Genomic DNA, 16875 nt, shown 5'->3' with positions numbered 1-16875 from the left:
GCAAGTTTATATTTCTAAAAATTGGAGTTTATGGCTATGAGATTGAAAATGGCATGCATAACTAGGACGTTATTAAGCTTCTTTTGAGTTTTAGGTTTTGGATTCTAGAAAAGACAGCTTATTAGGTTTCGAATAAATTATTTATAGATATTAAGTGGGGGTTTCTAACAGAAATTCAAGTCTGACACAATCTCTTTTTCTCCCTTCTCAACATCTGTTTCTTTTTGCCAAACAATTCAAATAATATGTACTAGTTCTACCGTTTCATTAGGTCCAAAGTGTATAACAGTAATCTTCATATTGATCTAATATGCGCTTTTGCATCTAGCGTTGAATAGACTTCAAACAATAATTGTACTAGTTCTATCGTTTTGTTAGGTCCAAAGTGTATAGCATTATTATGATATCGATAGATTCACTACTCTAGTGTCGTTACATTGCACACTGTCTATTTCTCATATATCATTCCACACCAAGAGAGATGTGTACCTCTGACTATATCAAGAATGGACCCATTTAACTTTTATGCTCAGAGCATTTTCGATTCTAGTATGCTATAGTTATTTAAGTTTCTTAACCGCAGAAATGAGAGATTATGAATAAGTTAGATGCTTTGTGAAGTATACTTAACTTTAAAACATTTGTTGAACTCGTAAGTAGAACTATAGCTCTCCCCAACACAATCAACAACCAGAATTATTAAGATAGGAGAGTGAGATTATAATAATAATTAAAAATAAATGATGAACTTGTTATATATTCATTCACTTCACTAAGGATGATGAAATTGCAGCTCTAATCATTAAGACCAAATATTTAAGAAAATAATTAAAAACACAAGGAGAAATCAACAAGAGTTTAGGTTCGACTAATCTGGATTCACGCTGCACGGTCGTGCTAAATTCCCAGAGATGGTTATGCCTTTTTTTAAAAATAAATCGGAGCGACGAAGAGCTGAATCTCTATGCCAACAAAGTCACTCTGCCACTTACGATATCTCTCACGTATTTAAGCTGTCTGAAAATTGTTTGATTTTATGAGAAGAAATAACCCAAACGATTATTGTTGGATTCATCTTGCAGTGGCTGTAAACAATCATCAAAACCAAAATAATTAAAACTCCCAGCTGTTGTTGTTGTACTACTTGTTGTAGTGATTGTACTTGCTCCATATTGATATTCATTATTTGTACCAATTATCATTTCATTCTTACTGTTATACCCCATTTCTGAATATGGAAATTCACTACTCAAGTTGTAGTAGTAACCACTGCTTGTTATATCCTCTGGCAATGGTGGCAATTCTGTTGATGTTGTATTACTATCATACCTGTCGTTAAAAGATGTCAGTTGAACACTCTTCGTTGGAAAATTATATTATGCATATGAATCGAAATTATATTTATCAAATTTGTGCGGATCAATACCTGAATTATCATGAGTTCACTCTTCCTATCTGAACTATCACTATTGCTCAGGTAGGAAAAGGGAACAATTGATAGTTCACGTATGTTTTGGTAAATAGTTGGTGAACATCTCATTGATGCAAGTGCTTTGATCAAGAAAGACTCGGATGGTGTTTTTAGATGGCATAATTATAATTAAACAATTTAAAGTATGTTCTCTATAACAGTTTAATCTTTTGAATTAGATTATGACACGATCTAATACCTGTAACCATCTTCCATATGCACGTCGTAGTTGGGGTTACAGTAATGTTGTAGCGCAAACTCTCCATCATCATAACTATCGCCACCAATATTATTCATGTTGCTGAGGGAAAAATGACTGAAGTGGGCCCCATAATCGACGTTAGGAGCAGGATTATTCTCGGTCTGACCAAAAATCAATAACTGTTGTTGTTGGTGGTGGTGATGGTGTTGATATTGATCGTCAGGGGAGACTATACAAGTAACCGAATAGCCATGTGGCATGTCAGAGTAGACAAAGTTAGTCCGAGTTGGTTTGTTAGATTTGTTGTTAACACGCATGGAACGTGCAGCTCTATCATAAGCCAACGCAGCTTCTTCAGCAGTGTCAAATGTTCCGAGCCAATGCCTTTCTTTCGTGTTTGGATCTCTTATCTCCGCAGCATATCGACCCCATGGCCTTCGCCTTACTCCCAGATATCGAAAATTGCTCTGTTGTTCCTCTGTTTTTTGCTTGACACTTTGATTACTAGTACCATTGTTCTTTCTTGGTTTCGTGCTCTTACTAGTTGATGATGAAGTCGATGATTTGATCAAATCCATTTTGAAAATTTTTCGTAGAACTTTGAATTCTGAATTTTCCTCTTTTAGTTTGTTGACTATTTGAGAATACAGAGATAGGGTAGAATGTGTGTTTTTTTCCTTTAATGAATAGTGGATGTTACATACTAATATATATAGAGAGAGTGAGTCTTCAAAAATAATAATGTTAGTAATTATTTTGAACTATCTAAGTTTAGTAGTAGAAATTTTGTCAATCATGAATCATGATTACTTCAAATGATGTTGCAAGTCTTAGGACTATCTGATGTTAATCATGTCGTGGGCTCAAATTTTGTTATTTTATGGTTTAATTTAAGTTTCAAGTTATATTCACTAAAAATAGAGGTAATAGTCGATAATGATGGACAATGACAGTAATAGAACGTGTAAAATTAATTGACTAACTAACTTTTTTGTCAATTAATTAGTTTAAAAATTTAAATCTTAATAATTAAAATTAAGATAATTAAGTACAGAAAATGAAATTGAATACTCTTTCATGAATTTTCGATGATACGCATCTAAATTGCTTAAATCAAATTTTAAAAAAATAAATACAACAAGAACAATTGCATTTCAGTCCAAAACAAGTTGAATTTTATGAATTCCTTACTTCTTTATTTAAACTTGCTTCACATGATGATCCTACCAAATAAATTAAAAATTCATCTACCCATAAATTTGGTTGGATCCTCCAAATATTTCATCGTAAATCCAAATGGGTTCCACAAACATTGCCTTAAGTACTCATTTGATCATTATGCTAATTATGATTATATATTACTTTCACATCATTAATATCATGTGCATTCTTGTGTCCTCAATCCATGCCAACAAATAATTGCCATTCACCTAGCACCGCATATCCCAAGAAAAAAAAAATTAGAAGAATAATTTGAAAAAAAAGCTAATATAAGCAACAAGAAATTTCTTTAAAATAAACCAAATTACTTTCTTCAATTCACTTAGATTGATTGGTTGCTAGTTAGAATTATGCATTTATATCATTAATTAGTGTATGAAGAAGTCAGGGTTGTCTTGTTGTTGATTAGAGTGTATATATATATATATATATAAAAGTAATGTAAAAATTAGTTATATGTGTATAATTAAATAGCATTAATTATATATATATTAATTATTTGGTCTTCTATTCTATATAAAGTAATACATAGATATCCTCTTAATTAACTTATACATATATCATACGATCGGGAGGAGCTAATTCAAACCCCTCCGGTAAAATAAGAACAGCGATATTCTAAATTACTCACCAAACATTGTATTTGGTGTATTGAATTTCAGACATAGCAAAAAAATACTACCAAATATAAATCAAGCTATACGAGATTTAATACATAAATAATTCACCTCTTAATCAGCCACCACACGACCCCTTAGCGGCACTAAAGTCAACAACTCAAACCTTCATATATAGTAGAAGATGCAAATATACATTAAGAGTTAATTGATCAACACATATTATCGAAGTTTCTTTTAATTATGTTTGCATGTTTTGACATCTATTTTGGTAGAAGATAATTAGTGATCATGATGAACCTATTCTCTTCAACTATAAGGTCACGTCAATTTTATCATGATACTCTTGGTCAAATTTCATATGAGAATATTAATTAGGAACTCAAGACTTAAAATGATTAGCACATTCAACTTAGCATTCAAACACATATGCTACTTGTATTTAAAAAATTAAAATTAATCATGCCCAATAATTTTCATCCAATCACAAAAAAATCACAACTCATTAAAGCTATTGTACAATATAGTTGCAAGTTTGGCAAAATAATAATAATTTGTAGTAATATCACTAGCCAATTAAGTAAATAAAAATAAGTTTGTCTGCATTCTTTAAGCATTTTCAGTATCCTGAGCAACGGCTAGCTTCCTCGAAATGAGTTTGGAACACAACATATTTCGCGTTAGCTAGGAAAAGGCTAACATATTAACGTAGATTAATTTTTTTTTTCAAAAAATAAATCTTATCATTTTATTCAAAGATAGGGTCAAATAACTTGGTACTAAGGATTGAGTCATGTTGGAATAACATGCACAAAAGATTAAAATATACTTTTGTCCACATGAAGCACAATCAAGAACATGATTATCATATAATATGGCCACATAAAATAATAAAGTTAACAACATAAATTTTCTATACGAATAATCAAGAATTTTGGGTCTAATCAACTTTGATTCTGATGTGATAGTTGAAATTCTTTCATCTTTAATTAAAAATTTTAAGTGTGAGTTTGAGAGAATAAAAAATCATGGTAAAAGTTAGTGTCACCTTTAGAAATATAGTCTATAATGCATGAAGTAAAATTTAATCGCGATTTAATACGGATCATAGACATCTAGTAGTGAAAAATAGAGAATTAAAAATTAAAAAGTATCTTGAGTCTACATTAAAAAAAAATATTGACTCCAGTGATCATTATTTACTTGTGATTTTGTGTGACATGTGAATGTGATATAGCTCTTATAATTAGTAAACTTGACCAGATACTATTAATCATACAAACATATTGAAAACCAAGGCCCACTATTTTCATATTATAACAAAGTCTCATTTAATTGTATATAAAACTAATAATCAATTAGAAACTTCTTTACAAAATCCAATTTGATATGAGAAATTCCAAGATAGCTAAATGCACCTAATGATTGCTAAATAAGAGTGCATATACTTGAGTCATCATTTGGAATATTGAAACCTGATGAGCATGCAATCATTTAGCTCATTGGCTTAAATACATCATACTTTTATGTCCAATAATTTTGACATGGTATATATATAGGTTGATTCATAATTTAATAGATTTCTGAAATGACTTTAAGTTAATAAATAATAATGATTGAATTGATGTTGGTAAAATATATAATTATTATTAATAAATAACACAAAAGCTATTAAATTCACATAAATTAACAATTAATACTCTAGGCCCGTCCTATGTATACATATAATTTTATAAAAAAGGAGATTCGAACGAACCTCTTTGCCTCCCTAACTCCACCCTTGGTCCCAAAATACAATTTAACTTCATTTACAATGAGACTTGATATGGATTATCTGCCCCTACAGGGATGGAGCGACAACCATTTACTACGATAGGTGTCGAGTGGAAGGATTGTGATGTATGAAGTTGAATCATCCTACCAAACTTGTACACTTGAATCATGTTCATGCTTATTAGAACTATCACTCAATAGAAAATACGAGTTTGGTTTCGGTTCATCATGATATGAATAGGAAAAAGAGAGATTTTCGACGTTTATAGGTCACTAGGATAAACACTTTAATTTGTGAAATGGGAGTATCTTATAGTTATAGTAGATTAATACACGATCTGTATAGGAGGTAATTACTTCTTAATGGCAAAAACACTTGCACAAGTAGCTATATCAAATAGGAATTGTCTTTGTATGATTTCGAATGAAATCATCTAAGGAATCACATCACTACAATCATAAAGTACCAAGGGTGGTCCTAGAGATTTCATGTTTGAGAACTGAGAACAAAGAACAGTAAGGACCATGTTCTTCTTTAATAAATGTTATGTGATTCGACTCAAGATTAATTGAGTAATGAATTTTGAATCTCGAATGAATAAAAAAAGAACTTTCACATATAGCCATTCAAAAATAGCTTAATTACTCTCCATAGCTATAGTTTGATAATTACAATTCGTAGCTACATGTTATAGAGAGGAGAGAGGCGAGCGAGATTGGAAGAGAGAGGAAAAAAGTGGGAGAAAGGTCAATTGTAAATGTACATCGGTTATATAATTGTATATTATACATATGTATTTGTATATATGACAAGTGACATTGGGGTAGGGAGGATAAGAAGAGCGAGATTGGGAGAGGAAGGAGAGAAGCGAGCGATAATGGGAGAGAGGCGAGAGGGGGGGGGGGGAAAGAGTGGGAGAGAGGTGATTGGTATATGTATATTGGTTAGATAATTGTATAATATACATATGCAATTGTATATAAGGAAGCAAGATTGGGAGATGGAGGAGAGAGGTGAGCGAGATTGGTAGAGGGAGGAGAAAGGCAAGCGAGAGAGGGCAAAGTGGGAGAGAAATGAATTGTATATGTATATTAGTTAGATAATCATATATTATACATATAGATATTTGTATATTTTGTCGAATTATACATATTCAAAGGTGTCTAATTGTACAAACTTGAAGTCAGCTCATATAATTAATGTATAATGTTAGTCGCGGATGAAAATTATAGCAAACTATAGCTATAATGAGTAACTAATTAGTATAAATTTGCTTAAACACATATTTTTTCAAAGAAAAAGTGGAGCAACACACAAGATTTAAGCCCATAACATGATTAACATCAAGAAGTCCTAATACTTGCATTATCACTTAAGGCAATCATTATTCATAATTAACAGAGATTTTAAAATAATGAACAAAATATGATTGTCACTCTATATATTTTTGTATGCAACAGACACTATTTCAGTCAAGAAAAATACTTCTCAACCATCATAACTTAGTATACTATTTTTCTCTATCGAACTAGCAGAGGCGAATTCATAACTTAAACTTCAAACAAAAAAATTTTCAAAATGGATTTGATCAAATCATCCACTTCTTCATCAACTAGTACGAGCAGGAAACCAAGAAAGAACAATGGTACTAGTAATCAAAGTGTCAAGCAAAAAACAGAGGAACAACAGAGCAATTTTCGATATTTGGGAGTAAGGCGAAGGCCATGGGGTCGATATGCTGCGGAGATAAGAGATCCAAACACGAAAGAAAGGCATTGGCTCGGAACATTTGACACTGCTGAAGAAGCTGCGTTGTCTTATGATAGAGCTGCACGTTCCATGCGTGTTAACAACAAATCTAACAAACCAAATCGGACTAACTTTGTCTACTCTGACATGCCACATGGCTATTCGGTTACTTGTATAATCTCCCCTGACGATCAATATCAACACCATCATCACCACCACCACCACCACCACCACCACCACCACCACCACCAACAACAACAACAACAACAACAACAACAACAACAACAACAACAACAACAACAACAACAACATTTATTGGTCTTTGATCAGACTGAGAATGCTCCAGCTCCTAATGCCGATTATGGGGCCCACTTCAGTCAGTTTTCCCTCAGCAACATGAATAATGTTGGTGGCGATAGTTGTGATGGTGTAGAGTTTGTGTCACAACAATACTATAACCCCAACTACGACATGCATATGGAAGATTGTTACAGGTATCAAATCATGTCATAATTTCATTCAAAAGATTAAACTATTATAACTTTTAATCGTTTAAATATATAATTATTTCCATCCAAAAACTGCATCTGACTATATCTTGATCCAAGCACGATGTTGACCAACTATTTATCAAAACATATGTGAACTATCAATTTTTCCCTTTTCCTATCTTAGCGATAGAGACAGTTCAGATAGTAAGAATGAACACATGATAATTCAAATAGGAAGAGTGAACACATAATAGTTCAGATAGAAAACTCACAAAAATGTGATAAATATAATTCTGATCCATATGCATAATATAATTTTGTAATGAAGGGTGTCCAACTGACCATACAGGTATAATAGTAAGAATAAAACAACAACAGAATTGCCACCATTGCCAGAGGATATAACAAGCAGTGGTAACTACTACAACTTGAATAGTGAATTTCCAAATTCGGAGATGGGATATGACAGTAAGAATGAAATGATAATTGGTACAAATAATGAATATGGAGCAAGCACAATGACTACAACAACAGCTGGGAATTTTAGCTATTTTGGTTTTGATGATTGTTTACAGCCATTGCAAGATGATCCATCCAACAATAACAGTTTGGGTTATTGGTTCTCATAATTATAAATATTCACGTCTAGTATACTTTGTAATTTTATTCAATTGTACTTGTACTTATACTTTCATGTTCCTTTTCTATCTTGAAGTGATATATGACAAGTAATTTGAAAGCGAAAAGGTATATTCATTGATTTTGTCTTACTATTTTTTTCGAAATTATAGATTTTCGGTAGTAATTGAGCTAGTAATATAATTTCTATGATGTCGTAGTATATATATACTATTCATGCGATGCCTAGATAATATTAATATATTAATTTAAAGTATTTTAGATTAAGATGCCTTGTACAAACATTTTTTTACGAATAAAAGGGTCCAAATTGGATTCAATAATTTATTAAAACAAATTAAAATGTCAATCAAACAAAAACTGATGAGTTTAGGCCCACAAGCCTTACCACTTCAGCAAAGGAAACAATCAACTAAAGAACCAAAAATAAACAAAATGAAAAAAACAGAAGCAAATGAAAGAGAAAGGAATGCTACTACAGACAGAGGTCCACAGTGTGGAAGACCAAAATGTTACGCCCTGAAGCCGCCAAAGCTCGCAGGAGTAAATCATCATCTGCATGTTGGGAAAACGCGGACAAGCACAAAAGTATATATGGTAAAAGTAATGGAAATAAAATGAGAAAATAACGACACCAAAAATTTTACGTGGAAACCCTTCTGAATAAGGAAAAAAACGGGCCAAGAGGAGCAACTGATATTACTATAGTAAAGAATTTTACACTGTGTAGTCACGAATACAACACTCAAAGTGACTACTACACACTCAAAAGGAACAACACTCTTTTGGTTTCCGTCTTACTAAAATATCGCTCACACTCTATTTTTCTTCACAGACTATTTTCTTATATAGTCTATGGAATACCTCACTTTGCTCTCAAAATGATTTTTCTCTCTAACTTGGTGTGTTCTACAAATGAGCAAGAATGCTCTATTTATAGGAGGATAAAACCATGCTTATGTCACTAATGACATAGATAATATAACAAAGTCAAAAATGGTTGCAAATCTTACCAATTGTCCAACTACCAAATCTTTTCTTTTCAACTCCAATTACTATTCTTTTTTAACAATTGCTTGTACCAATTGAATAGCTAGAGTTGACCAAAAAAGGGGATGGATTCAACAAATCTCCCCCTCCAGTCCCATTTACTGGAAAAATGTATCTTCAACTTCTTTAGAGAGAGCTCATACCCACAAGGTCTTTGCATAACTCGAACTTGTCTTTCGGTATCATCTTGGTCAGCATTTCTGCAGGATTTTCACTTGTGTGAATCTTTTTGACGTGAAATGATTCATTCTCCACTTTCTCACGAATCCAATGATATCTGACGTCAATGTGTTTTGTTCTTGCATGGTACATGGAGTTCTTGCTCAAGTCTATTGCACTCTGGCTGTCACAATAGACAATATACTCCATCTGATGCAAACCAAGCTCTTCAAGAAATCGCTTTAGCCATATCATCTCCTTGCCGGCTTCAGTAGCCGCAATATACTCAGCTTCAGTTGTAGATAGTGCAACACACTTCTGCAACTTTGACTGCCATGATATAGCCCCCCTGAAAAAGTAAACAAATATCCAGTAGTTGATTTTCTGTTATCAAGGTCACCTGCCATATCAGAATCTATATAGCCGTTCAAGATTGGATTTGATGCTCCAAAACACAAGCATTCATCTTAGCTTCCTCTAAGATACCTAAGTATCCACTTCACAGCTTCTCAATGCTCTTTTCTCGGATTTTGGAGAAATCTACTGACAACACCAACTGCATGAGCAATATCAGGTCTAGTGCACACCATTTCATACATTAGACTTCCGACGGCGGAGGAATATGGAACTTTGGCCATGTTCTGTTTTTTCTCCCTAGCTGTAGGACACATCTTCTTGCTCAACTTCATTTGACCAGCAAGAGGTATACTAACAGGCTTAGCATTCTTCATATTGAAGCGCTCCAGTACACGTTCAATGTACTTCTTCTGGGACAAATAAATCTTCCTTTTATCTCTAATACGAGTAATTTTCATGCCCAAAATTTGCTTGGCATGACCCAAGTCTTTCATAGAAAAAAATTTACACAACTCTTTCTTCAGCTCGTCAATCTTGGAAGTATTCTTGCCCACAATCAACATATCATCCACATACAATAAAAGGATGATAAAATCATTGTCAGAAAATTTTTGTACAAATAGGCAATGATATGAAGAAGTCTTCTTATAGCCTTGCTCCCCCATAAATGATTCAAATTTTTTGTACCAGTGTCTGGGAACTTATTTTAGGCCATAGAGACTCTTTTTGAGTTTGCATACAAAATTTTCTTTACCTTCTACTTTGAAGCCCTCAAGTTGTTCCATATAAATCTCTTCTTCTAGGTCACCGTGAAGGAAAGCCGTCTTTACATCCATCTGTTCAATCTCTAAATTAAGACTAGCAGCCAAACCTAGAATTGGGTGAATCGAGGACATTTTCACAACAGGAGAAAATATTTCATCAAAGTCAATACCTTTCCTTTGACTGAATCCCTTAACAACCAATCTAGCTTTGTACTTGGGCTTCAAGTTGTGTTCTTCAACTTTAACTTTGAACACCCACTTGTTCTTCAAAGCTCTCATGCCCTTGGGAAATTTTACCAACTCATAAGTGTGGTTCTCATGCAAAGACTTCATCTCGTCTTGCATGGCTTCAATCCATTGATTCTTGTGCTCATCTTCCATGGCCTCCTCATAACATTTAGGTTCTCCCCCGTCAGTGAGTAACACATACTCATTGGGTGAATAACGGGAGGAAGGAAACCGCTGTCTTGTGGACCTCCGAAGCGGAATATTTGATTCGTCCACAACTTCATGAGCAATAGGATCATCAATAACAATATCATTGTTATTATCAACATCAACATGTTGATTCAATACATGATTCTAGGCGTTACCATGATTATCAAACACAACAACATCATGCACACTTGTGTGAGGAATTTCATCATGTTGAACTATACCATCAAAACTTGAAGATTCTACCTTCTCCGCTTTATCAATATCTTCAATTGTTTGATTCTCCGTGAAAATAATATCACGGCTTCTCACAAGTTTATTTTCAATTGGATCATATAGCATGTAACCAAATTCATCTAGGACATATCCAATGAAGATGCATTGCCTTGTCTTTGCATCTAATTTTGACCTCTCATCTTTCGGCACATGTATAAAAGCTTTGCAACCAAATACTCTCAAATGGTCATAGGAAACATCCTTTCCATACCAAACACTATTTTGTACATCACTTTGCAAAGAAACAGCAGGAGATAGGTTAATAACATTTGCAGCGGTCAATAAAGCCTCAACCCAAAATGAGTTCGACAACTTTGCTTCAGAAAGCAAACATCTAACTCTTTCCATCAAGGTCATGTTCATCCTCTCAGCCAAACCATTAAGCTAAGGAGTCTTGGGAGGAGTCTTCTGGTGTCTAATACCTTTATGCTTGCACTATTCGTCAAACGGTCCACAATATTCACCACCATTATCAGTACGAATACATTTCAATTTCTTTTCAGTTTCTCTTTCAATTGAAGCCTGAAACTGTTTAAAGACACCTAACACTTGGTCTTTAGTCTTCAAGACATAGACCCAAAGTTTTCTCGAGCAATCATCAATGAAAGTGACAAAGTAAAGTGCACCACCCAATGTCTTTGTCTTCATTGGACCACATAAATCAGAGTGCACTAATTCAAGCAAATATGTCTTTCTCGAAGGAGGGTAGGACTTAAAGGAAACTCTATTTTGTTTACCAGCCAAGCAGTGCTCACATTTTTCTAATTTAGCACTTTGGAAATTTGACAATAATTTCTTCTTAGCTAGAACATTAAGTCCTTTCTCGTTACTGTGGCTAAGCCTCTTGTGCCATAATGTTGAAGAGCTATCGCTCTCAACCGCATTCACCATATCAAAACAAGCAGAGGCCGTAGTCCAGTATATACCACGACGCTTGTTACCATGAGCCACAACCAAGGAACCCTTAATGATCTTTCATTTTCCATCACCGTTGGTACTAACATATCCTTCATCATCTAAAACACCAACAGAAATTAGGTGCAGATGAACATCAAAAGCATGTTTCACATTGTTCAAAACTAGTTTAGATCCAACACTAGTTTTCAAACAAATTGTACCAATACCAACCACCCTAGAAACAGTCTCATTACCCATACTCAAGGTTCCAAAATCACCAGGAGTGTAGGAAGAGAAAAAATCCTTCCTTTATGTCACATGAGATACGGCACCAGTGTCCACAACCCAGCTTGACTCATCATGTTTTTGCATCAAGAACGGTAACAAGATCTTCGGTGGTGACGGTGGCTAGGCAATTTTCATTGCCATCTTCTTTAGTTTCCTCTTTGTTTTTGTTCTCCCTCTTCAACTTTCTACAGAACTTTTTTGTGTGCCCTTTCATGCCACAATGATAGCACTCAATATCCTTAAGTCTGCCTTTGGATTTTCTCCTATTTTGTTCTCTTTGTTGAGAACCATGAGTTTTATTTCTCCCTCTGGGGCCAGTTATCAGGACATCCGACGAAGAGGAACCTTGAGTTTTTCTTCTCATCTCTTCATTCAAGACACTACTCTTGCCAGAATCCATAGAGATCACACCATTCAGAGCAGAATTTGACAATGACGTTCTAAATGTTTCCCAAGAATCTGGTAGGGAACCAAGTAGAAGCAAGCCTTGAATTTCTTCATTAAATTTGATGCCCATAGCAGATAATTGGTTCATAATCTCCTGAAAATTATTCAGATGGACTGTCATCGGAGAACCATCATGATACTTCAAACTCAACATCTGCTTTATTAAGAACATTTTGTTGTTGTCAGTCTTTCGAGCATACAAACTTTCAAGATGCTCCCATAGGGTTCGAGCATGTGTTTTCTCAGAAATATGGTTCAACACATTATCGTCGACCCATTGCCTAATGAATCCACAAACCTGTCTATCCAACAGATTCCACTCTTCATCTGTTTTGTTATCAGGCTTTCAGTGGTAAATACTGGTTTGTAAGAATTCTTAACATAAAACAGATCTTTCATTTTTTCCAACCAAATGGTATAATTAACACCATTCAAAGTAACCATTCTACTTGTGTTGGCTTCCATTATTTTTCTCATAAAATATAGTTATCGCAAATCAAAGTAAATCTTTTGTGATGTGGAAGTTCAGACTGTGCTGCAACCACCGAGCATACTCAGATAAAACCTTGGCTCTGATACCAGTTTGTTCGGAAAAAGCGGACAAGCACAAAAATATATATGGTAAAAGTAATGGAAATAAAATGAGAAAATAACAACACCAAGAATTTTACGTGGAAACCCTTCTGAATAAGGGAGGCCAAGAGGAGCAACTGATATTACTATAGTAAGGAATTTTACACTGTGTAGTCACGAATACAACCCTCAAAGTGACTACTACACACTCAAAATGAACAACACTCTTTTTGTTTCTGTCTTACTAAAATATCGCTCACACTCTATTTTTCTTCATAGACTATTTTCTTATATAGTCTATGGAATACCTCACTTTGCTCTCAAAATGGTTTTTCCCTCTAACTTGGTGTGTTCTACAAATGAGCAAGAATGCTCTATTTATAGAAGAATAAAATCATGCTTATGTCACTAATGACATAGGTAAATATAGCAAAGTCAAAAATGGTTGCAAATCTTACCAATTTGCCAACTATCAAATCTTTTCTTTTCAACTCCAATTACTATTCCTTTTTAACAATTGCTTGTACCAATTAAATAGCTAGAGTTGACCAAAAATGGGATGGATTCAACACTGCAGTATTCTGGCAAGAAATGATTCAAAACATCGTAGCTTTCCGTCTCTATAGCTTTAATGTCACTTCCATTAAGTTTTTCAAATTCATTACAAAGATATGGAGAAATTTTATTAAATAACCAAGTGAATACATCTTCAAAGATCTAAATTCTCTTCGATCTTTCTCTCTTTTTCCTTCGGATGATCCTTTCACTCCTTAACATACTTTGTGTCGCTTTTAGTACAGTAATTCGAACAATTTCTCGCCCTCGAAAACATGTCTTATGGAGGATTGGTTTTCTGCCTCGTCCTTTTGCTCGACTTGGAGAACTCCCACTTGGAGTACTTTGTGAATGTTCTCGTTCTGCTATATCTAAAATGAGAACAAAACGAAATATGATTAATACCATTTAAGGTGAAAACATATGTCACAAATTTCTCATAGACAAACAATGATTTAAGGAACACAAGGACTAAACGAATACACAAGACCAATAGGATCCTAACGAGTACACATATAAAAATAATCCTAAATAGGACACTGATCTCAATCCAAAAAAAAAAATTCCTTCGAAAAATATTTTTTTCCAGCCCAACTTAGAAAGTTCATATCTTACTCATTTTAAGTCTGTTGGGATTTTTTTTAAAAAAAGGTGACATTAAAGTTTCAAAATAAATGGCCGGTGATATAAGTCTTAAGAATTGAGTGTAGATGACAATTATGTGATTAATGATTCAGGAGTGTGGAGTTGCCCTCAAATTTATAAGTGACATTTTGGTCCACTAAATAAAATGAGGGGTAAAAGAGTAAATTCACTGAAACCTAATTTAACCAATTTTTGTGGGAATTAAATAAAGATAAAAGGGTAAATTGACTAAACAAAACCTAATTTAACCATTTTTATGTTGGAAAGGAAAGCCAACATCGAGCCAAAAGAGAAAATAAAAGATTTTCCCCGCGCCTCTAGCCTTCGTATTCCTCCACCTCCTTATTCTTCTTCTTCTTCTTCTTCTGCTCTCATCTTTGCTTGCTAGCTTGCCTTTCTTCCGCCTCTATTTATGTTCTTCTTCTTCTTTTCGTACATTATGGGTCTTGACTGCTAGTGCTTCAACTTTTTTCTTCTTTGTTCTTCTTCTTGAATCAGATTTAGATAATTTCTAGTCAGTGGATCAAATCTCATTCTGTATCAATTGAAATTACTTCATAAGCGATTGGGTCACACATCATTGTTTAGATAAGTAAAATTAACAGTTATTTAAAATCATCCATCAACATTTGATCTGGGTGCCTGTAATTTTTTTAATAATTTGCATTCGCATTTTCAACATATTGCTATATATGTTGCAACATATTATAGCCATATGTAGCAACAAAAATAATTTTCAATCGCAAAAGAATAGTTATATGTTGCTACATATGACTGTTTAGTCGTGATAAAATAAATCACACGTGACAACATGTTTATGTTATATGTAGCAACAAAAAGGTTAACTCAATAGCAACTAAAAAGTTAAATGTAGCAACATATGACTTACATTTCGCAACAGAAAAGTCATATGTGACAACATATAACATAAACATGTTGCCATATGTGATTTATTTGTCACAATATAATAGTTATATGTAGCAACATATGACTTACATCTCGCAACAAAAAATTCATATGTGACAACATATAACATAAACATGTTACCACGTGTGATTTATTTGTCACAACAGAACAATCATATGTAGCAACATATGACTTACATCTCGCCATAGTTTAGTCACATGTTGCAACATATACTTATTCTTTATAATTACTAATTATTTTTTTATTAATTTCTTCAGGTACAATAATGGAGTTATTATTTGTAGGAATTGATTGTTGTGGTGAATGAGTCGAGAAGAAAAAATGATTCATTTGGCGTTGAAATAATAGTGATAAACAAGAAGCCCGTTCAGTAGGGATGTATGTCAAAAGAAATATTTTATGTGATGATTTATCAATTTAGTCGTGCAAAAATCTGGATTCAATTGTCAATTGGAAGATCTTGTCATGAGGTACATTCCCCTAATGAGAAGGTTTTACCTTTTAGAATAATTGATCAACTTAGTTTTTTTCTTATTTGTGAGGAGTATAGAAACCGCCCATATTAAGACTCTATGTGGAAGAATATTCTATCAAGGAGGATCGTAATGTAGACGAAGGCCAACAAGATATGTTGAATGATGAATTTGATCCAATGAACATAATAATCTCAATGATGAAATTGGAATACGTGAAGGTGAAGGGACGGACCTTGAGAGCAACATTACTTCAACACATATGGTTGGCAACAATAATTCATGTACTACTCAATCATCACACGTGAATAATGTTTGAGATGATGAAACATGTTTTTATAAGGGAATGACATTCAAGAACAAGCAAAAACTGAAAAATTCATTGAAAATTGCTTGCTTGAAAAAAATAATTAGACTGACAAAGGTGATCAATTTGCGTAATGTGTTTTCTTTTAAATGTTCATATCCGGATCACAATTGGTGGTTGAGGGCTGTAAAATTTACAAGTAGCGAAAGATTTTCCATCAGAATCTATGAAAAGTACCATACATGTAGTTCAGATCATCTTACAAGCCATAATCGCCACCAAAAAAAGTCATAAATAAGTACTTTGAAAATAGGTTTCCCAATGATAAAGATCCATCCACAAGAGACATGTCAAATCAACTTAGCACAGAATTGAGTTGTAAAGTAAGCTATTGGAAAATTTATAAGGGCATCGAGCATGCTAAGTCTAATGTCAGGGAAACACACGAGGACGGATATGCAGTGCTTAATGCGTACCGTTATATGCTTGAAGTTGCGAATCCAGGAAGCAAGATGACATTGTTGCTTGATGAAAATAAGGGGGGTTTCGGTATTTCTT

The 16875-nt window shown here is 33.7% G+C and overlaps 2 protein-coding genes across 2 annotated transcripts; one reads left to right on the top strand and one right to left on the bottom strand.

Moving 5' to 3' along the window:
- Positions 1-724: 724 nt before the first annotated feature.
- On the bottom strand, positions 725-2348 carry LOC101252355 (ethylene-responsive transcription factor LEP-like). The gene is made up of 2 exons (XM_004250792.3): positions 1671-2348; positions 725-1329 (listed from the first exon to the last, which is right to left on the bottom strand). Exons 1-2 carry the CDS (start codon positions 2249-2251, stop codon positions 1035-1037), a joined length of 876 nt encoding a protein of 291 aa, XP_004250840.1. The 5' UTR covers positions 2252-2348; the 3' UTR covers positions 725-1034.
- A 4515-nt stretch (positions 2349-6863) lies between these two features.
- Positions 6864-8154, top strand: LOC104644715 (ethylene-responsive transcription factor LEP-like). The gene is made up of 2 exons (XM_069290965.1): positions 6864-7528; positions 7875-8154. Exons 1-2 carry the CDS (start codon positions 6864-6866, stop codon positions 8152-8154), a joined length of 945 nt encoding a protein of 314 aa, XP_069147066.1.
- The last annotated feature ends 8721 nt before the right edge of the window (positions 8155-16875 follow it).

Source organism: Solanum lycopersicum, chromosome 11, assembly GCF_036512215.1.
Source record: "Solanum lycopersicum chromosome 11, SLM_r2.1".
Taxonomy (NCBI): domain Eukaryota; kingdom Viridiplantae; phylum Streptophyta; class Magnoliopsida; order Solanales; family Solanaceae; genus Solanum; species Solanum lycopersicum.
This window is presented reverse-complemented; position numbering and strand designations above follow the sequence as displayed.

Coding starts and splice junctions, on each gene's coding strand:
- LOC101252355 (XM_004250792.3), bottom strand. CDS start 2,251: ATGGATTTGATCAAATCATCGACTTCATCATCAACTAGTAAGAGCACG. Junction 1,330..1,670: donor CATATGGAAGATGGTTACAG/GTATTAGATCGT, acceptor TTTTAACGACAG/GTATGATAGTAATACAACAT.
- LOC104644715 (XM_069290965.1), top strand. CDS start 6,864: ATGGATTTGATCAAATCATCCACTTCTTCATCAACTAGTACGAGCAGG. Junction 7,529..7,874: donor CATATGGAAGATTGTTACAG/GTATCAAATCAT, acceptor CTGACCATACAG/GTATAATAGTAAGAATAAAA.